Raw genomic sequence first — 22,653 nt, 5'->3', positions numbered from 1 at the left:
TGTCAAGTGATATTAACATAAACAGAAAGTTGTGTTTATTTACATAGGTAGCTTCATTTGTATAGTGTAACAATAATGTGATTCATCTCATTTGAAATTATACTCCGTTGTGTGATTTTCGATGACAACCTGAACACACACACACCGAGACACTAACACACACACACATTATGAACACAACACGTAACTTAAAATACATTTCCTATACATTCTTTTAAAGTTGACTTAAATACATTTTGGTTCGATGGAGGTCACACTGATAGTGCAGTAGCCCTGATAAATATACAATCTTGAAATATATTGACTTTCATAGAAACGACAGCCCCTAAAACAGTAAGATACAGTAGTTTGGCATTCTGTTTGCGGGGCTTTTGGACATTTAACTCGGCCAGTCAGTCTTTCCTAGTGGTACTGTTAAAACAAACATTAGTTTAATCATTCTACTCCTATCGGCATTGATTTGGATGGCTGGTGACCTATAGTTTTGCCAGTGAAAGTGGATGGCACAGCTTTTGAAGGTCCTGAACTGAAACTGGCACTGGCTCACAGTCAAGAGATGAGAGGGTTTCAGTACAGCAGCTCCATGTGAACAAGGGTTTAGTCTCCATTTTGGGTCAGTGCCTGCGTTTTTGACTTTCTCAAAGTTCAGTTTAGGGTTTTGGAGTCAGTGGGGTTGGAATCCAAATTAGAGTGCTTTGGATAAAATGTGGACGGATCGGAGCGATCAGTCCAGAGCCAGGAGTGGCTGTGCCGTGTTGTCCCTGTCAGCTTGCCGTAGGGTACCCGGCTCCACGGCTGACTCGGACCTGAGTTAAACAACAACAACAGTAAGAGATGGTAATTACTATCAGCAGTATAATGGAGAAAGTTTAGCAGGGACCAGGGTCATATTGATCAAAGAGAGAACTAGACATACAGTATCTGTGGTCATGATGCAGTTATAATACATTACAAGACTAAACATGGATCACCCCTCTTACTATGTCTAAACATAAACAGAGAACCAACCATTTGGGGGGGTAATCCAGATTAGGAAAATAGCACACTGTTTTATATCCTAAAAACACATTTGACTGCCAATGGTAAAATGCATGATATAATACTCCTCTCAACTCTCATATCCATGCGTCAACACAAAGCCTCCCTGTGTTATTGTCTCATTTAGCTACCAGGAAGTACTCATAATATGCTAGGTTATGACTGGTCCATTAAAGATGAGCTCAACAGCCCAGCTGAGGAGGGCAATCCAATGGGGATAAGGCTAGACTAAATCCCTGATTCCCTGCTCTGTGCTGTGCTGTTTAGAGCGCTTTAACACCAGTGGGGGAGCTTAGCGATCCGCTCCCCTCCCCTCATAAGCCCACTGATTAAAATCACCAGCAGATGAAAATGGAGCCTACCCAGAGCTCTCTCTGCTAAGGAAAGAGACAGTGGCACAAACATGTCCTTCTGTCTACTGAGATTTAGATATTCCAAATTTAGCTTGGTTTAATATCTTTCAGATTTGATGTGATGATGAGTTTTACATTGCATTGCATTGCATGATTACCCATTCAAATGTTGCTTCAAATATATACATTGAGTATACAAAACATTAAGAACACATGCTCATTCCATGACAGACTGACCAGGTAAATCCAGGTGAAAGCTATGATCCCTTATTGATGTCACTTCAATCAGTGTAGATGAAGGGGAAGAGACAGGTTAAATAAGGCTTTTTAAGCCTTGAGACAATTGAGACATGGATTGTTTGTGTGCCATTCAGAGGGTGAAAGGGCAAGACAAAAGTGCCATTGAACAGGGTATGGTAGTAGGTTTTTGATGCTCAACAGTTTCCTTGACAGAAATGTGGGACGCATTGGAGACAACATGGGCCAGTATTCCTGTGGAATACTTTTGACACACTGTGGAGTCCATGCCCCAACGAATTGAGGCTGTTCTGAGGGTGAAATGGGGGGGGGGTGGTGCAGCTCAATATTAGAAAGGGATTCGTAATATTTAGTATACTTAGTGCACATGTATGCAACTTTCAAAATGAAATGCTTATATGCCAGTGAAAGTTCCCAATTCAGATTTTTCATAATGTATAGCTCATGAGCCTTAATGAACCCTCCATAAACCATTTACCAGGCGTACATACTGTATACTGAACAAAAATATTAACACAACATGTAAAGTGTTGGTCCCATGTTTAATGAGCCGAAATAAAAGATCTCAGATATTTTCCACATTCACAAAAATAATATTTCTCTCATTTTGTGCAGAAATGTGTTTATATCCCTGTTAGTGAGCATTGCTCCTTCGCCGAGACAATCCATCCATCTAACAGGTGTGGCAAATCAAGAAGCTGATTAAACAGCATGATCATTACACAGGTGCACCTTGTGCTGGGGGCAATAAAAGGCCACTCTAAAATGTGCAATTTTGTCTCACAACACAATGCTACAGACGTCTCAAGTTGAGGGAGCGTCTAATTGGCATGCTGACTGCAGGAATGTCCACCAGAGCTGTTGCCAGGGAATTGAATGATATTTCTCAACCATAAGCTGCCTCTAACGTCACAACCGCAGACCACGCCAGCCCAGGACCACATCTGGCTTCTTCATCTGCGGGATCATCTGAGACCAGCCACACGGACAGCTGATAAAACTGAGTATTTCTGTCTGTAATAAAGCCCTTTTGTGGGGAAAAACATTGGCTGGGCCTGGCCCCCCAGTGGTTGGGCCTGGCTCCCCAGTGGGTGGGTCTATGCCCTCCCAGGCCCACCCAGTGGCTGCGCCCCTGCCCAATCATGTGAAATCCATAGATTAGGGCCTAATGAATCTATTAAAATTGACATTTCTTTATATGAACTGTAATTCAGTAAAATCGTTGAAATTGTTGCATGTAGCGTTTATATTTTTGTTACCTATAGACGCTTCACAGATCATGTATATGGAACTGTAATTCTATACTACATACAGTACCTAGTTAAAGTCTACACATTTTAAATTAGATTTTTCCTACCGATCTACACAACCTACTCCACATTTTCAAAAATAAAGAAACATTCTATAATATTTTCCTAATTCATAATTCATCAAAAATCTAAGATGTCTTTATTGCGTATGTCTTCGCACCTTCTTTCAATTAAATTTTCCAAATATTTTACCTTAATAAAATGATTAAGGTAAAATATCTAGAAAAACTTCTTGAAATTAGATAAATGACATGTATTAAGCCTTTTTTAGGTTAAAATGAGTTGAATTATATGCCATCGATGTTAGATCATTTAGCTTGATAAGAAAAAATAATAATGTGAATTATCAATCAATATAAGATATTTAGGCTTGCTTAGATTTCACTTTTTGCATTTTTGCACTGTCTTGCAGTATTACTCAACGGCCTTGTGGCAAACCGAATGGTTGATTTGGAGTGGATTTTTTAACAAAGGCTTCCTTCTTTTCACTTTGTCATACAGGCCAGTAATGTATAGTGAATGCAATGTTGTTGATCCTCTGTATTTTCAAGTATTGTGGTGGAGGCATCCTGTTATGGGTTAAAAAGTCTGAGGAAATCCCAGAAACAAAGCCTGAAGAAACCCTGTCTCAGTCTTCTGGATACCTAACCCTGGGATAGTGTTTTATTTTGCATCGGGACAATTAAATAAATGTTAATTCCAGAATTGCGTTCCAAGAGGTATTCAGTGTTCCTGAATGGTCTAGTCACAGTCCTGACTTAGATCTGCTTGAAAAGCAAAGACATTGTTTGAATATTGCTGTCCAACAATGATCCCCAACCAAATGTATTGAGCTTGAGCAATTTTGGAGAGAGAAAAAACAATGGATATACTGTATGTTGCCCTAACAGGCTGACTACACCGTCGTGTCACGTGCGCGAACATTACAAAATAAATTCAGAAATCTATGTTATTCAATTATTGCGTGCGCCTGCCAATGAGCGTCTACGTTGCCAAGGGCTAAAATAGAAATCAGTTCTATTTCTGATGCAGATCGCGCTGCAAGTCCTGCCTCTCCCATCTCCTCATTGGTTTATAGAAGCAGGTACCCACGTGCCATCTCCTCATTGGTTATACACACATGGGTGACTGAAAGACGAACGAGGTCAGTGGCAGTAATGCCCCTAATTTATGAAAGTTGCCAATCGCAATATAAATTCAAGAGAAGAAAAAGCCTGGAAGGAAGAGAGATGACTAGAAACGATTCGGCTGACCGTTTTATGTGTGGTTTAATTGTCGGAGTAGAGGACCTTGTGCATTTCAGGTAAAATAACAACTCAATGTTTATATCCCAGGACAAATTAGCTAGCAACAGCAAGCTAGCTAAATAGGACAAATTAGCTAGCAAGTGCAAGCTAACTAGCTAAATTGCCATAAATGTTTAATGCTTTTCAACCTGTCCCCAAATTAATATAATTGGTTCAGAGTTTTGATATTGTTTTGATATTTTAACCTGCGTGTCGTGATCGCGTTTGGTGTCGGGGGACAAAATAAATGTATGCACGATGGCGCAAGATGGCGCATGCGTGCAGCCGGTTTGGGTTCCGTGTAAGAGTAGTGCAAAGTTGGCTTCCACCAAGTATTAACTCTGGGGGTGTGAAGACATACACAATCCATTTTTTATTCATTTGGAAAATGTTCTATAATTTTTCTATCACTTTGAAAATATGAAGTAGGTTGTGTAGATCAGTAGGAAAAAAAATCTGATTTAATTTTTTAAAAGTATAATAATTAGAGACGTCCTCCAGCAATTTTTTTTACTTTTACCATTGAGAAGTGATATTGGAAGTATAATTAAGTAAAGTACACACACTACAAGGTAAAAAAAACCTGCAAACTTCAAGGAGTAAGGGCATTCAAGGGGTTGGTCTGATGATAATCTGTGATGTCATCGGCCTCCCACTTGCTTGAGTAGCAATAGAGAACAAAAGAGGAAATTCTATAATTCTATAATATAAATTCTAATTCTATAGTTAAAATATAAATAATAGTAGGCTACTTTGAATACAGTGTTGTTTGACATGACAACGAATGAAAATGTCATGGATGAGTTATTGTGACAGGTTAGGAACCAAAGTGATGTTCAGTGTTTCCTAGGGGACCCTATAATCTTTGGCTACATTAAATCTTTATTCATGTAGCCAACATATTCATGCTTTGCCTATTCCTCTTTGATTTCGAGGATACTGTTTCACAAACAACATGCTGATTTAGGCCTCCACCAGCACTGGTATAAGGGCTGTATAAGTTTGCCCTGACTCAGTACTTTAATTAGCTAGTTAGACAGCTATCTAGTGATTAGCATTAGTGGCTAACACTATTCAGCTTAACTTGCTAAGAAAATACAGACTAGCTGTTTGCAAACTAATATTATAATTATAGAACGCTTGTGGATTTATATTAATATCAAAGTGGAAACAACATCATTGTCATCAACATTGTTGCATGTGCTGCACTGACCATGTAGACTGAAAGAAAGTGTCTCGTGGTCAAGCAACAAATGCGCTCCTTGAGTGACGGGGTGGGACTAGGTCTATTGAAAATGGCATGGAGCGAGAGGAGAGGGATGACTCAAGTAGCGGAGTAAACTATGCAAATGGACGTTACACACGGCGAATCACATTTAACAAACCAAACATTCAAATACCGTTATCGAAGGTCAAGTAAAAACCCAAACCGGTCCGTGCATCAATACTGGTATATAAACTCAGCGTTAATTTTCAGCAAACTTAACATGTGTAAATATTTGTATGAACATAACAAGATTCAACAACTGAGACATAAATTGAACAAGTTCCAAAGACATGTAACAGACAAAGTAACAGTCAGTATCTGGTGTGGCCACCAGCTGCATTAAGTACTGCAGTGCATCTCCTCCTCATAGAATGCACCCGATTTGCCAATTCTTGCTGTGAGATGTTACCCCACTCTTCCACCAAGGCACCTGCAAGTTTCCGGACATTTCTGGGGGGAATGGCCCTAGCCCTCACCCTCCGATCCAACAGGTCCCAGACGTGCTCAACGGGATTGAGATCCGGGCTATTCGCATGCCATGGCAGAACACTGACATTCCTGTCTTGCAGGAAATCACGCACAGAACGAGCAGTATGGCTGGTGGCATTGTCATACTGGAGGGTCATGTCAGGATGAGCCTGCAGGAAGGGTACCACATGAGGGAGGAGGATGTCTTCCCTGTAACGCACAGCGTTGAGATTGCCTGCAATGACAACAAACTCAGTCCGATGATGCTGTGACACACCGCCCCAGACCATGACGGACCCTCCACCTCCAAATCGATCCCGCTCCAGAGTATAGGGCTCGGTGTAACGCTCATTGCTTCGACGATAAACGCAAATCCGACCATCACCTCTGGTGAGACAAAACCGCGACTCGTCAGTGAAGACCACTTTTTGCCAGTCCTGTCTGGTCCAGCGACGGTGGGTTTGTGCCCATAGGCGACGTTGTTGCCGGTGATGTCTGGTGAGGACCTGCCTTACAACAGGCCTACAAGCCCTCAGTCCAGCCTCTCTCATCCTATTGCGGACAGTCTGAGCACTGATGAAGGGATTGTGCGTTCCTGGTGTAACTCGGGCAGTTGTTGTTGCCATCCTGTACCTGTCCCGCAGGTGTGATGTTCGGATGTACCGATCCTGTGCAGGTGTTGTAACACATGGTCTGCCACTGCGAGGACGATCAGCTGTCCGTCCTGTCTTCCTGTAGCGCTGTCTTAGGTGTCTCACAGTATGGACATTGAAATGTATTGTCCTGGCCACATCTGCAGTCCTCATGCCTCCTTGCAGCATGTCTACGGCACATTCACGCAGATGAGCAGGGACCCTGGGCATCTTTCTTTTGGTGTTTTTCAGAGTCAGTAGAAAGGCTTCTTTAGTGTCCTAAGTTTTAATAACTGTGACCTTAATTGCCTACCGTCTGTAAGCTGTTAGTGTCTTACCGACCGTTCCACAGGTGCATGTTCACTAATTGTTTATGGTTCACTGAACAAGCATGGGAAACAGTGTTAAAACCCTTTACAATGAAGATCTGTGAAGTTATTTGGATTTTTACGAATTATCTTTGAAAGACAGGGTCCTGAAAAAGGGACGTTTCTTTTTTTGCTGAGTTTAGTAAAGTACGGTTTACCGCCCAGCCCTACTCCACACTGAAGTGAAACAGCAGCAATCAAAGGCTAACGCAACCTCCTTGATCTGATACAACACTAAACACTAAGAATATTCAACAAACCCACAATCGACCCAATTGTCAGTAATCTGCTTTAGCCATCCGATCATGGCCATCATTAGGTTCATGACATGTCAAAAATCACGGCTGGTATTTCTTCACTGGATGCTCTGAGGACGATCTCAGATGACCAATAACACACAAGCGTTCCCAGTATCCCTTATCGATGGTTGTCACTATCACCAGTACGACAAGATATCAACAACAAAAAATCTGATTAGAAAATGAACCCTAAACTCAACCATACTCCTGACCATGTGCCTACCTCTAACCTTTAACTAAGACCTCAAAGATACTTTCTGTATTCATACACTTTCACAATATAGTCAATTTTGACTTTAAAGCTTGGCCACATAGATGGAGTCCTCATCTATCCTATCCATTATGAGAGGGAGGTTCATGCTCTCTGCACCAATCCCCCATCCAGGCCCGTCCCCTCCTGATGCTGTCCCCTGGGTTAGGCTCCTAATTAGTGGGAGCGTGGCAAGCAAATGAGACTGGGGATCCCTGGGATTGGAGCAGACACTGGCCGGGGTCAATGAGAGGGTCTCTTAAGTGCTTTTTAAATTATATCAATTCCGAGAAGCCTGCTCTCCTGAGACCTGATCCTACATGACTTTCTGTTGATTGCAGAGGAAGAGAGTCGTGCATGCGGCCTGCTACCGTGGAGAAGATTTGTCTATTTTAATGACTGCTCTCTCTCTCGCTCTCTCTGACATTCCCCTTTGCTTGAGGACAGAGAATCCATCTACAATACTGTATACTGTTTTCATGTTCAGTCTCTTATAGATAAACCTTTAACTTGTAAAAGGGTACAATTTCGAATAGCTCTGAACCTAAAATAAATGTATTTTTTTAGCTGGGGGGGTGAATGTCAAACTGCAGTGGGTCTCTGACTGAGTGAGCTGTTTGGTGGACAGTAGCGGGCAAGACTCAGGCCTAATGATCACCTCGGACTAAAATGGGTATTTCTGAGGATTCACACTAGCCACTGGTCAGTGGTCAGCCCCATAGAGGTCATTATCTGAAAGTCTGTGGACTGCGTAATTGCTCTGGCAGACTTCAAACAATCGGTCGATACTAATGAAGAAGAATGTCAGCGAGACACTGGATTGATCCGTTTGTGTTCTCTAACTTTCTGTTTCGCTTTTTGTTAACTTCTTGCATTACTATACTATAGCTAGTGTTGCAAAAAAGGGGAATATTACCCAAATTCTTTTATATCCCCCCAAATCCCATATATTCTGATGGATATTTTCCATCTGAAAAATTCCTGGAATTTGCAACCTTTTCTGTAGCTCACCTTTTCAGAAGTTTGTTGGCACATTCCTTATCTCCGCCACCATAGCTCCCTTTGACATGGAGGGCGTCGTAGGTGAGTGTGTACTCCGTCTCGTCGTTGTAGTTGGGCCCTAAGAGGGTCCGTGCCCAGATGCCCATGTCATAGGGCGGCAGCGTGCCACCGAACTCGGACGGCAGACAATCGGGTAGGATAAGCTGGTGTAAACTGTTGAGGTTGTTCCCGTGGAGGAAAATCTGTTGGGAAGAATTTTAAAAAAATCTGATTTATTTAAATTTGTATTCCCATTTGTTTATTTAATGTATTTATTTATCTGGTTTTTAAATGTATTCAAGGGAGCCCTGGTCAATACGTTTCATAACTCTCTGACTTACTCTTCTTATTTTTAACCAGTGTCATCAGACACCCCTTCAAACATTTGACGCTAGAAGCTGTATTACAAAATATATTTTAGTTTTCCCATTAATCTAACCTGCACTATCCTGAGGAAAAGTTTAAGTTGAAACTACCCCAAAATATGTGAATCTCAAATACTCCTACTACGTCTTAGCTCTATAAGTGCTGACTAAATGATATATCCCCTTTGTGTAAACTTACATTTTATTCAAATAGCAAAGCTATTTAATGACATCTCTCTATCTGGCTTTGTCAGCTCAGTAGTGTTCCACCTCTACCAGCCTTGAGCTTAACCACTCAATATGACTGCAACCGTTACAAAGGAGTGGAGAGAAAAGGGTAGGGCACAGAGAATGTAACTGAAGTAGTAAAAAAGGCAATTACCCTTTTCCTAGTCTTGTCCTTGAGGAAAGGCTTGATGATGGTGTACATGGCGTGGATATACCAGGGCTGGTTCACAAAATGGATTCCACCGAAGCGAGCAGGGAAGCTGTCCTGTAGTGAAGTAGGGAGGGGAATATAGGTTAAGTTATACTCAAGTAAAGTATGATTTTTTAGGTTGTTTCATTAACTCTGCTTGCTTTGAACTCTATTATTTTAGTGACAATAGACTTGAAATACCATAGCATAATAAAAGTTAAAATCTTAATATAAAATATGATAAAATGGTAGGCTAAGCCAGTTCCTCTGTCCTTCTCTATCGTTATAGCTAAATTAAATGGCATTCATTATTTTATTGAAGAGGTTTTTGGACAGAACAGTACAGTACCCTGCAGCAAAAGGGACCAAGGGGAGCAGCGCAAGATCATGACAGAGCTTCCAAGATACTGATTAGGAGGATTTCCGTTGCTGTTTAAAACTCTGCTAGCCATCTACAGTGCGTAATACTGCTACAGTGCATTGCTTGGGGATGCCCCTTCCACCCTTGTAAATCGATACCTTTAACGATTGCGGTGTAGCATCAACAATGCAATCCCCATGATAAAACCATGTAAATACAAGGCTTATGGGTCAGTTATTAAGACAAAGGCTGAATCATTCAGCAGATTATGAGTCTCGTGTAACGGCCGTCGTCAGAATTAGACCAAGGTGCAGCGGAGGATGTGTTCATCTTGGATGAATTTTAATACAAAAAGAGAACAATTGACAAAATAAACAAAATGACAGCCGACAGTTCTGTCAGGTACTAACAACGAAACGGAAGCACTAAACAGAAACAATCACCCACAAAAACCCAAGGGAAAGAAGGCTACTTATGTGTGACTCCCAATCAGCATCAACGAACTGTGCCTGATTGGGAGCCACACACGGCCCAAATCAAAGAAATACAAAAACATAGAAAAATGAACATGGAACGCCCACCCAATGTAACACCCTGGCCTAACCAAAATAAAGAACAAAAACCCCTCTCTATGGCCAGGGCGTTACATCTCGCAAGATTTCATTTTATGAAAGCGGTTTTTTTTAAACAGAAACTCAGCAAAAAAAGAAACGTCCTCTCACTGTCAACTGCATTTATTTTCAGCAAACTTAACATGTGTAAATATTTGTATGAACATAACAAGATTCAACAACTGAGACATAAACTGAACAAGTTCCACAGACATGTGACTAACATAAATGGAATAATGTGTCCCTGAACAAAGGGGGTTCAAAATCAAAAGTAACAGTCATTATCTGGTGTGGCCAGATGCATTAAGTACTGCAGTGCATCTACTCCTCATGGAATGCACCAGATTTGCCAATTCTTTCTGTGAGATGTTACCCCACTCTTCCACCAAGGCACCTGCAAGTTCCCGGACATTTCTGGGGGGAATGGCCCTAGCCCTCACCCTCCGATCCAACAGGTCCCAGACGTGCTCAATGGGATTGAGACCCGGGCTCTTCGCTGGCCATGGCAGAACACTGACATTCCTGTCTTGCAGGAAATCACGCACAGAACGAGCAGTGTGGCTGGTGGCATTGTCATGCTGGAGGGTCATGTCAGGATGAGCCTGCAGGAAGGGTACCACATGAGGGAGGAGGATGTCTTCCCTGTAACGCACAGCGTTGAGATTGCCTGCAATGATAACAAGCTCAATCCGATGATGCTGTGACACACCGCCCCAGACCATGACAGACCCTCCACCTCCAAATCGATCCCGCTCCAAAGTACAGGCCTCGGTGTAACACTCATTCCTTCGATGATAAACGCGAATCCGACCATCACCCCTGGTGAGGCAAAACCGCGACTTGTCAGTGAAGAGCACTTTTTGCCAATCCTGTCTGGTCCAGCAACGGTGGGTTTGTGCCCATAGGTGACGTTGTTGCCGGTGATGTCTGGTGAGGACCTGCCTTACAACAGGCCTACAAGCCCTCAGTCCAGCCTCTCTCAGCCTATTGCGGACAGTCTGAGCACTGATGGAGGGATTGTGCGTTCCTGGAGTAACTTGGGCAGTTGTTGTTGCCATCCTGTACCTGTCCCGCAGGTGTGATGTTCGGATGTACCGATTCTGTGCAGGTGTTGTTACACATGGTCTGCCACTGAGAGGACGATCAGCTGTCCGTCCTGTCTTCCTATAGCGCTGTCTTAGGTGTCTCACAGTATGGACATTGCAATTTATTGCCCTGGCCACATCTGCATTCCTCATGCCTACATGCATCATGCTTAAGGCACATTCACGCAGATGAGCAGGGACCCTGGGCATATTTCTTTTGGTGTTTTTCAGAGTCAGTAGAAAGACCTCTTTGGTGTCCTAAGTTTTCATAACTGTGACATTATTGCCTACCGTCTGTAAGCTGTTAGTGTCTTACCGACCGTTCCACAGGTGCATGTCCATTAATTGTTTATGGTTCATTGAACAAGCATGGGAAACAGTATTTAAACCCTTTACAATGAAGATCTGAGTTTATATGCACTGAACAAAAATATAAACGCAAAATGTTGGTCCCATGTTTCATGAGCTGAAATAAAAGATCCCATACATTTTCCATATGCAGAAAAAGCTTTTTTCTCTCAAATTTTGTGCACAAATTTGTTTACATCCCTGTTAGGTAGCATGCAATTAGCATGCTGACTGCAGGAATGTCCATCAGAGCTGTTGGCAGAGAATTTAAGTTAATTTCTCTACTTCCCTTTGGCAAATCTGACCACGACTCCATTTTGCTACTCCCGTCCTATAGGCAGAAACTCAAACAGGATGTACCCGTGATGAGAACTATTCAACGGTGGTCTGACCAATCCGAATCACGTGGACTGGGAAATGTTCCGGGCAGCCTCAGAGAATAATATCGATTTATACGCTGATTCGGTGAGTGAGTTTATAAGGAAGTGCATTGGAGATGTTGTACCCACTGTGACTATTAAAATCTACCCTATCCAGAAAGCATGGATAGATGGTGGCATTCGTGCAAAACCGAAAGCACGAACCACCGCATTTAACCGTGGAAAGATGACTGGGAATATTGCTGAATACAAACAGTGTAATTAGTCCCTCCGCAAGGCAATCAAACAAGCGAAATGCCGGTATAAGGACAAAGTGGATTCGCAACTCAACGGCTCAGACATGATACATATGTGGCAGGGTCTACAGGCAATCCCGAATTACAAAAAGAAAACCAGCCACGTCACGGACACCAATGTCTTGCTTCCAGACAAACTTAACACTTTCTTTTCCCGCTTTGAGGATAATACAGTGCCACTGATGAGGCCCGCTACCAAGGACTGCAGGCCCTCCCTCTCCTTCTCCGTGGCCGACGTGAGTAAGACATTTAAACGTGTTAATCCTCGCAAGGCTGCAGGCCCAGACGGCATCCCTATCTGCATCATCAGAGCATGCGCAGACCAGTTGGCTGGTGTGTTTACGGACATATTCAATCTCTCCCTATCCCAGTCTGCTGTCCCCACATGCTTCAAGGTTGCCACCATTGCTCCTGTACCCAAGAAGGCAAAGGTAACTCAACTAAATGACTATTGCCCCGTAGCACTCACTTCTGTCATCATGAAGTGCTTTGAGAGACTAGTCAAGGATCATATCACCTCCACCTTACCTGCCACCCACTTCAATTTCCCACTTCAATTTGCATACCGCCCCAGTAGGTCCACAGATGATGCAATCGCCATCACACTGCACACTGCTCTATCCCATCTGGACAAGAGGAATACCTATGAAAGAATACTGTTCATTGACTACAGCTCAGCATTCAACACCATAGTACCCTCCAAGCTCAACGTTAAGCTTGAGGCCCTGGGTCTCTGTGCAATTGGGTCCTGGACTTCCTGACAAGCCACCCCCAGGTGATGAAGGTAGGAAACAACATCTCCACTTCGCTGATCCTCAACACTGGGGACCCACAAGGGTGCGTGCTCAGCCCCCTCCTGTACTCCTTGTTCACCCATGACTGCGTGGCCATGCATGCCAACTCAATCATTAAGTTTGCATACGACACAACAGTAGTGGGCTTGATTACCAACAACGACGAGACAGCCTACAGGGAGGAGGTGAGGGCACTCGGAGTGTGGTGTCAGGAAAACAACCTCTCACTCAACATCAACAAAACAAAGTAGATGATCGTGTACTTCAGGAAACAGCAGAGGGAGCACCCCCCTATCCACATCGACGGGACAGCAGTGGAGAAGGTGGAAAGTGTTAAGTTCCTTGGTGTACACATCACGGACAAACTGAAATGGTCCACCCACACAGATGGTGTGGTGAAGAAGGCGCAACAGCGCGTCTTCAACCTCAGAAGGCTGAAGAAACTTGCCTTGTCACCTAAAACCTTCACAAACTTTTACAGATGTACAATTGAGAGCATCCTGTCGGGCTGTATCACCGCCTGGTACGGCAATTGCACCACCCACAACTGCAAGGCTCTCCAGAGGGTGGTGCGGTCTGCACAATGCATCACCGGGGGCAAAGTACCTGCCCTCCAGGACACCTACAGCACAGGAAGGTCAAAAAGATCATCAAGGACAACAACCACCCAAGCCACTGCCTGTTCACCCCACTACCATCCAGAAGGCAAGGTCAGTACAGGTGCATCAAAGCTGGGACCGAGAGACTGAAAAACAGCTTCCATCTCAAGGCCATCAGACTGTTAAACAGCCATCACTAACACAGAGAGGCTGCTGCCTACATACAGACTTGAAATCATTGGCCACTTTAATAAATGCCATTTCAATAATGTTTACATGTCTTGCATTACTCATCTCGTGTATATACTGTATTTTATACCATCTATTGCGTCTTGCCTATGTCGCTCGGTCATTGCTCATCCATATATTTATATGTATATATTCTTATTCCATCCCTTTACTTAGATTTGTGTGTATTAGGTAGTTGTTGTGGAATTGTTAGATTACTGTTAGATATTACTGCACCGTCGGAACTAGAAGCACAAGCATTTCGCTACACTCGCAATAACATCTGCTAACCATGTGTATGTGACCAATAAAATTTGATTTAATTTGATTTAAGCTGCTTCCAAAGTTGTTTTAGAGAATTTGGCAGTACGTCCAACCGGCCTCAGAACCACAGACCACATGTAACTATGCCAGCCCAGGACCTCCACATCCGGTTTCTTCACGTGCAGGATTGTCTGAGACCAGACATCCGGACAGCTGATGAAATTGTGGGTTTGCACAACAGAAACATTTCTGAACAAACTGTCAGAAACCGTCTCAGGAAAGCTCATCTGCGTGCTTTTCGTACTCACCAGGGTCTTGACCTGACTGCAGTACGGCGTCATCACTGACTTCAGTGGGCAAATGCTCACCTTTGATGGCCACTGGCATGCTGGAGAGGTGTGCTCTTCACAGATGAATCCCGGTTTCAACTGTACCGGGCAGATGACAGACAGCGAAACGTGTATTGTGTCGTTGTAATGTCTGCTTCCAACTTACACTCTCAAACACGTAGATCCCCTGAATGCAGCTCACTTTCCAGCCCACTTTCCAGCTCACACTCTCAAACACATAGATCCCCTGAACGCATCTCACTCTCCAGATCCCAATCACCTGAATTCTGATCACCAGTTCATACACCTGTATGTCATTATCACACACTATTTAGTTCAGTTCTTTGCATCCCGTCATTGTGAGGTATTGTTTGTTTTGTGACACACTTCCATTCGGAGCGCTGTTTTTCCCTGTAATTTAATCCTCAAGTGTATGATAGTTTTGGCCTGCCTCACTAACGACGCCTTTTGCCTAGTCCCTGCCTGTACTTTAGCCTATTCGATTTCCTGTTATCAACCTATTGCCTGATCTCCCGGACTACGTTACTAGTCTTTTCCCTGCCTGTACTGTTGCCTTTTTGGACCCCCTGTGTATGACATTCTGCCTGCCACTGGTCCCAGCTACCTGCCTCCTCCTGTGGTCCTTTATAATAAACACCTGCTGTGCCCTGCGCTTGAAACCAGCTCTCTGTCTCCCATCGTGATCAGTACAGTCGCGTGGGCGAGCGGTTTGCTGATGTCAACATTGTAAACAGAGTTCCCCATGGTGGCAATGGGGTTATGGTATGGTCAGGCATAAGCTATGGACAACGAACACAATTGTATTTTATCGACGGCAATTTGAATACACAGAGATACCGAGACGAGATCCTGAGGCCCATTGTCGTGCCATTCATCTTCCGCCATCACCTCATGTTTCAGCATGATAATGCACGGCCCCATGTCGCAAGGATCTGTGACTAACAGATGCATATCTGTATTCCCAGTAATGTGAAATCCATAGATTAGGGCCTAATGAACTTATTTAAATTGGCTGATTTCCTTATATGAACTGTAACTCAGTGAAATCTTAGAAATTGTGGCATGTTGTTTATACTTTTGTTCAGTATAGTTTCATACAAAGAGGTAAACTACTACCCAGTTGATTGTACAGTCTCTGACTTATTGCCATTGCTAAATAATTCCCTCATAAGCCGTAAGCATTTGGTGTTTCTATTACACATAACACAATTTTGTATTGAATTTCAGACAAAAAAGTATATTCCCTGATATCTCCACTGTCTGCTTGCTGATCGGCCCATATAATGTGTCCACATCACTCAGTGTCTGAGTAGCATAGCATTTGAGATCAGGGCATACACTAACCACCGTGCTTTACCTTGTTACTTAGCAACAGGACATCCCATCTTTATGTAGGCCTACTATCGTCATATTGTCGAGTAATCTTTATTTACATGTAGTCATATACGCTGCACTGCAAGGCAGAATACTGTCTATCTATCTCTGTCCTTAGAACTGATAAAGAAGGACCCTGAAATTATGCAATAAAAACATTAACTGTAGAATCGGCCATATGTGGTGTGATGGCTCCACATATTGCATGTGTCAAATTGTAACTGTCCAAAAATCCAGTGGAATAGACTTGGGTTGAATATTCAGACCAGAGCATAGAGACACATTAAACCATCAAATCCATCTTCATTTCAACATTCAGAACAGGCACTTATATGATCAGGACAATAGGTGCTGATGATACCCATCACTTTCCACATTTTCTCTCTACAGCTAACCAATTATAGAGGTAAGAGAGTACAATCCAACTGTACAATGCAACCATGATCTAATTTACCTTAATGCTGATTACTTAGCAACATTTATCTGCTTTGGGTCGATTCATCCCAGTCAGTGCTGGGTGGTGATCATTAGGGCACACCATAGCAACATGAAATGTAGCGTTTCTTATTGGACATGTTCAGATACTGTAGCACCTCACTCTGTTTCAGACCGTTTTGTTCTGTTTAATGTAAACTGAACAGAACCCTGGTCACGCCTACCTGCAGGCCTTCAATTGCCAGTTTGAGAATGTTAGGCGTGAGCTTGGATGCCTGCTTGAAGGAGAAGTTACTCCAGTCGATGATCAAAATGAAGCCGTTGATCTGGAGTTCTTGGTTCTCTATGAGAACCTCCAGGGAGAGGAGGATGGCTCGGAGGATGTCTGTGAAAGAGCTCCTTCACAGAGAGAGAAAGATACATCAGATTGGGATACAAAGCAGAACAATCCAGCACTGTTCTGTATCAAGACTATTACAATAATTCAATCCAGTTCCAAATTATAATTTTTTAAGAAATCTATCAAATCAGTATCGATCAGTAGCTACAAAACAATTGTTTACTTGATTAATGAAACAATTACATCAAAGAAGCCATTTCAGTGAGACAAATGTGCCTACTAAAATATCTATGCACTCACCTGCCCTGGTCCCAGTTGGAAGCAAATAGGATGAGTATCTTCCGGCCATGCTGATCCGGAGTCTCCAGGACACCTGGGAAGCCGTCCATCAGAGCCCTCTTGATCCCCGGGTCGTCAACCTTGAAGCTCTGGAACATGTCCAGGTTCTGCTGGCGGAACTGGAAATACTGGGCCAGGAGCCGGAAGGTCTCTGCCTGGTTGAACTTGCGCGCCCGCAGAAACCTCAGGATGAAGTCGTCATCCGTGCGCAGAAAGCCGATGTCGGGCCGTGTCACGATCATGTCGCGCACCTGCTGGATGTCCGCGTGGAGGGTGTCAGGGTTCTCGTTGAGCTCCTGGCGAGCTTTCTCTGTGGTCTCGGAGCTCAGGCCCGCTTGCAAGTGAGTCATTTTTTTGGCTTTAGTCAAGTTCACACTCTCTCTATATCTGGGTTTTGGCTAAATATTATTGTAGAGATCTCCTTAGTAAACAGTCTTGATTTCTGTTCTGTACATTTTTGGTGGCGTCTCACCGGCACACGCGTCTCTCCAGTACACCACCTCCTGAACTGTGTCACCTGTAGTGTTTAGCCTATGAAGAAAAGATATGGAAGATTTAGAGTAACTGGTCCACCAGTAGACTAAAAACATTCATCCTTCCTTCTTCTCTTCTTTAGAGTAGGCCTACTTGTTGTGTGTATGTACTGACATGTATGTGTAACTGATAGATGCACACACATTACATGTTAATGTTTTTAAATGTATGTAAATTGTAAAGTCTTTTGTCTGTAATGTCTTTTTCGTTATATGTCAGACCTCAGTAAGACTAGCTGTCACCATTGGCGTCGGCTAATGGGGATCCTAATAAATCCAATTGGCTAAGCACTGATCCAACACAACTGGATAGGATAAAATATTTGTTCCACTTCATATCTATCACAGATCCAATCAGGTCAGATCAGTAAATGTTCCAAGAAAGGGACGAATAAAGGTTACATTTTTAAAGTAGTCGAACAGGGCCCTGGTTTGGGAAATGCGTAAGGGCTGACCATTTCAACAACATACACTGTTCAAGTTGGGAAGGCGGTATTGCTGACATCATGTATAAACCCATGGGCTACATTTTCTTGTGCATGGTCATCAGGTCAGAGTTCAAATATAACAGGCAGTGCATTTTCCCTACCAACAATAAGCCTACCAGCTATGGATTATACACTGTGAAAAACCCAAGTATTATGAAAATACAGTGCATTCGGAAAGTATTCAGACACCTTTACTTTTTGCACATTTTGTTACGTTACAGCCTTATTCTAAAATATATTAAATTGTTTGTTTTCCTCATTAATCTACACACAATACCCCATAATGACAAATCAAAAACAGGTTTAGAAATGTTTAAAAATAATAAAAAATAGTAAGAAACTGAAATATCACATTTACGTAAGTATTCAGACCCTATACTCAGTACTTTGTTGAAGTACCTTTGGCAGCGATTACAGCCTCGAGTCTCCTTGGGTATGACGCTACAAGCTTGGCACACCTGTATTTGGGGAGTTTCTCCAGTTCTTCTCTGCAGATCCTCTCAAGCTCTGTCAGGTTGGATGGGGAGCGTTGCTGCACAGCTATTTTCAGGTCTCTCCAGAGATGTTCGATTGCGTTCAAGTCTTGGCTCTGGCTGGGCCACTCAAGGACATGAAGAGACTTGTGCCGAAGCCACTCCTGCGTTGTCTTGGCTGTGTGCTTAGGGTCATTGTCCTGTTGGAAGGTGAACCTTTGCCCCCAATCTGAGGTCCTGAGCGCTCTGGAGCAGGTTTTCATCAAGGATACCTCAGTACTTTGCTCTGTTAATCTTTTCCTCGATGCTGACTAGTCTCCCAGTCCCTGCCACTGAAAAACATCCCCACAGCATGATACTGCCACCATCATGCTTCACTTTAGGGATGGTATTGGCCAGGTGATGAGCGGTGCCTGGGATCCTCCAGACGTGATGCTTGGCATTCAGGCCAAAAAGTTTAATCTTGGTTTCATCAGACCAGAGAATCTTGTTTCTCATTGTCTAAGAGTCCTTTAGGTGCCTTTTGGCAAACTCCAAGCGGGCTGTCATGTGCCTTTTACTGAGGAGTAGCTTCCATCTGGCCATTCTACCATAAAGGCCTGATTGGTGGAGTGCTGCAGAGATGGTTGTTCTCCCATCTCCACAGAGGAACTCTGGAGCTCTGTCAGAGTGACCATCGGGTTCTTGGTCACCTCCCTGACCAAGGCCCTTCTCCCTCGATTACTCAGTTTGGCCAGGCGGCCAGCTCTAGGAAGAGTCTTGGTGGTTCCAAACTTCTTCCATTTAAGAATGATGGAGGCCACTGTGTTCTTAGGGACCTTCAATGTTGCAGGAATGTTTTGGTACCCTTCCACAGATCTGTGCCTCGACACAATCCTGTCTCAGAGCTCTACGGACAATTTCTTCGACCTCATGGCTTGGTTTTTGATCTGACAGGCACTGTCAACTGTGGGACCTCATATAGACACACCTGTGCCTTTCCAAATCATGTCCAATCAAGTTGTAGAAACAACATGCACCTAAGCTCAATTTTGAGTCTCATAGCAAAGGGTCTGAATACTTATGTAACAAAGTATTTCTGTTTTGTTTTTAAAATTTGCAGACATTTATAAAAAATGTTTTCACTTTCTCATTATGGGGTATTGTGTGTAGATTTTAGGATTTTTTTAAATTTTACCCATATTTGAATAAGGCTGTAAAGTAACAAAATGTGGAAAAAGTCAAGGGGTCTGAATACTTTCCGAATGCACTGTATACCGAGGTTATTAATATAAGTATTATTTAATAGTAATAATCATAATCGGAAATAAAATCCCAATGGTGTTATTTGCTATTTATTTCAATTTTACATTTGATCGAATGCCATTACATTAGATCGCCTGCTGGTCCAAGCAGGTTCTCCGTGACTGTGACGCTCACCAATTACGGGTCAAACGCTGCGAGGGCCTCTCCCTGTTTATTTATTTATGAAACATTACCTCATCTCCCTTGCTATTCAGAGATAAAATTGTGAATAACATGCCAAATATTATGCCATTGCTCAATAACATAAAGTCCTATTCCATCTGCCGTTCACGGATTAATTGCGTTACATGACGTACCGCACCGACCACAATGTGAATCAGGACGAACTGCCATATACCCCAAAGAAAACCTGCCACATATTGATAAACACTTTTTATATACAAATGTTATAAATCCACATTGAGATAAATGAAATACTTACATGAACACCACGCCCTGTAAAACCAGCCAGGTATCCGATGAAGCGCAGGACTGCACAGCAGACGTATCATTCCATTGATATTTATAAATACTGGCCATAAAGGGGTTTCAATAAACAATATATAGCCTATTTTTATCCAGTTGGCAAGGAAAACGTAAATAAAGAAAAATATATTTCCTTGAAAGGCTATCAAGTAAAAAAATATTTGAAATCCTGTAGCCTAAAGGACTGCGTTGTCTGAATGTATTCTACGGTGTAGGCTGCCTAAAAGGATGCTGTGCCCCATAAACGGAACAGATTGGCGGCCATGCGCGGCTGTGTCTGCTTCGATGACGGTTGTACGCACTCTGCCTAGAGGACGAATACGAGACAAACTGAGATCATATAGTGATGGAGACGCACAGAGGTGGGAAATCACCCCGCGGTGCTCAATTCCGTGTGCCGCAAAGTATCACATCATTCTCACGACGTAAACCATAGGCTATTCTCATCCAATTGGTCTTTTCAAGCCTCCAATAAAACATGTACGCAGTCTCAATCAGTTCCGTTCGCTGCAATTGCGACCAGTTGGTTAGAATATGGTTTCTGAAGGATGCGCGCATTGCATCCCATGTCCAGTTCAAACACAGTGGATTTTTTTCACATTTGACAAATAAGCCTTTAATTGTTGCCTTTTCTCTAGCCCTAATGCAACTTATTATAGCCTATTGTACAATGCCAGAATAAGCATACTATACTTTATTAAAGTATATAGGATAGGTTAGTCTACTTGGGACCATATAGATCTAATCATGGGTTAGGGTCAATTCCATTTAAATTAAGTCAATTCCAAATAGACTTCAAATGTGCCATTTTTCAAAATAGGATTTACTTTCTTGAAACCTACTCAAACTAAGAAGAAGTAAGTGTACCTTAACCCTAACTGGTGAGATACAGGAGACGGCAGCTTAAAGTCATTTTAGTCAAACTGAGGGCAGCAGTTCATCATGAAAAGTCTTCAAAGTGTGCTCCTTAGCTTCCTCTCTGGTGAGTTCATCATCATATCTACAGAGCATACAGTACAGCTTATTTGAGGAACACTGAATGGACACTGTCAGTTGCTAAACACATTAGATTTGCTGTTGCTTTTCACTTATTGTTCTTTGTGCTGAACCAGCTAGTAACTAAAGGGCAGTTCTGTGTCTGATGTGAACTTATGATGTCTCTCCAGCTGCTGTGTGGATTGTGTCTATTATGGATGGGATCTTTGCATCTGGATACGAGGGAGGAGAGGCAGAGATCAGGTGCCACTATGGCCGTGGGTACGATAACTACTAGAACTACTCTGATATTGTAGTTAAAACTCAATGTGGTGTTCGCCACACTGAGAAAGGCAGGTTCTCTCTGTATGGTGACACAAAGAGAAGATTATTCACTTTAATTGTCACCAACCTGACCCTAGAAGACGCTGGGACATACTTGTGCAGAGTGAGGAGAACATTGACAGACATCGATACAGAAATTAGACTGGAGGTAGTCAAAGGTAAGTTCTCTTTTTCTTTGTGTATTTTTTTGTTAATATATTTTTTTACGGATTTGACAAAAAAACAAAACATCAACACAAACTGACATGTTCAACAAATAAATATTACAGATTGAGTTGATAGAGTCCAAAATGAGCAGCTCCGGTCCAATTTGATAGAGTATCAGTGGAAGCCTTATGCAGCCTGAGCCTTGCAGTTGACCTTACCAATATAAGAATGCTTAAAAACAGCCTGCAGCAGCAGGCTGTCTACACTCATTGAAAGCGGGCTTCTGAATGCTCCTGTGGTTGGCGGTTGTGTAAAGGGTGCGTACTGGTGGCAGAGAACTCAGGCGCAGGAGAGCAAAAACTGTGTTCCAACGGAGCAGTTTAATAATAAAAACCACTGTAAAATAGAACAAACAAACAATGGGTAACAAAACCCGTCACACACCAGAATACGTGCACAAGCACTTACAATAAACAATTCCGGACAAGGACATGGGGGGAACAGAGGGTTAAATATACAACATGTAATGATGGAATTGAAACCAGGTGTGTGGGAAGACAAAACAAATGGAAAATGAAAAGTAGATCGATGATGGCTAGAAGACCGGCGATGCCGAACGCCGCCTAAACAAGGAGAGGCATGGACTTCGGCGGAAGTCATGACAGGTTGCAGTAAAAAAAATCTCTATATATTTATTACACATTTAATATATACTGTATATAATATATACTGTATATATTTCATTCAAAAAATTAATCTGACCCT

The 22,653-nt window shown here is 42.8% G+C and overlaps 1 protein-coding gene across 2 annotated transcripts; it reads right to left on the bottom strand.

Annotated features, from left to right (window-relative positions):
- Positions 1-7: 7 nt before the first annotated feature.
- Positions 8-20,706, bottom strand: LOC115195554 (clavesin-1-like). 2 transcript variants are annotated; one of them, XM_029755521.1, is made up of 6 exons: positions 20,378-20,706; positions 17,119-17,688; positions 16,703-16,877; positions 9,318-9,428; positions 8,541-8,773; positions 8-806 (listed from the first exon to the last, which is right to left on the bottom strand). In XM_029755521.1, exons 2-6 carry the CDS (start codon positions 17,505-17,507, stop codon positions 725-727), a joined length of 990 nt encoding a protein of 329 aa, XP_029611381.1. In that variant the 5' UTR covers positions 17,508-17,688; positions 20,378-20,706; the 3' UTR covers positions 8-724. The 2 variants fall into 2 exon arrangements, with proteins under 2 accessions (XP_029611381.1, XP_029611382.1); XM_029755522.1 differs by lacking the exon at positions 20,378-20,706 and having other exon boundaries at positions 17,119-17,689.
- Between the last annotated feature and the right edge of the window lie 1,947 nt (positions 20,707-22,653).

This window comes from Salmo trutta, chromosome 6 (assembly GCF_901001165.1).
Source record: "Salmo trutta chromosome 6, fSalTru1.1, whole genome shotgun sequence".
Taxonomy (NCBI): Eukaryota; Metazoa; Chordata; class Actinopteri; order Salmoniformes; family Salmonidae; genus Salmo; species Salmo trutta.
The sequence above is the reverse complement of the archived record's forward strand: the minus strand, read 5'-3'. Positions and strand labels throughout refer to the sequence as shown.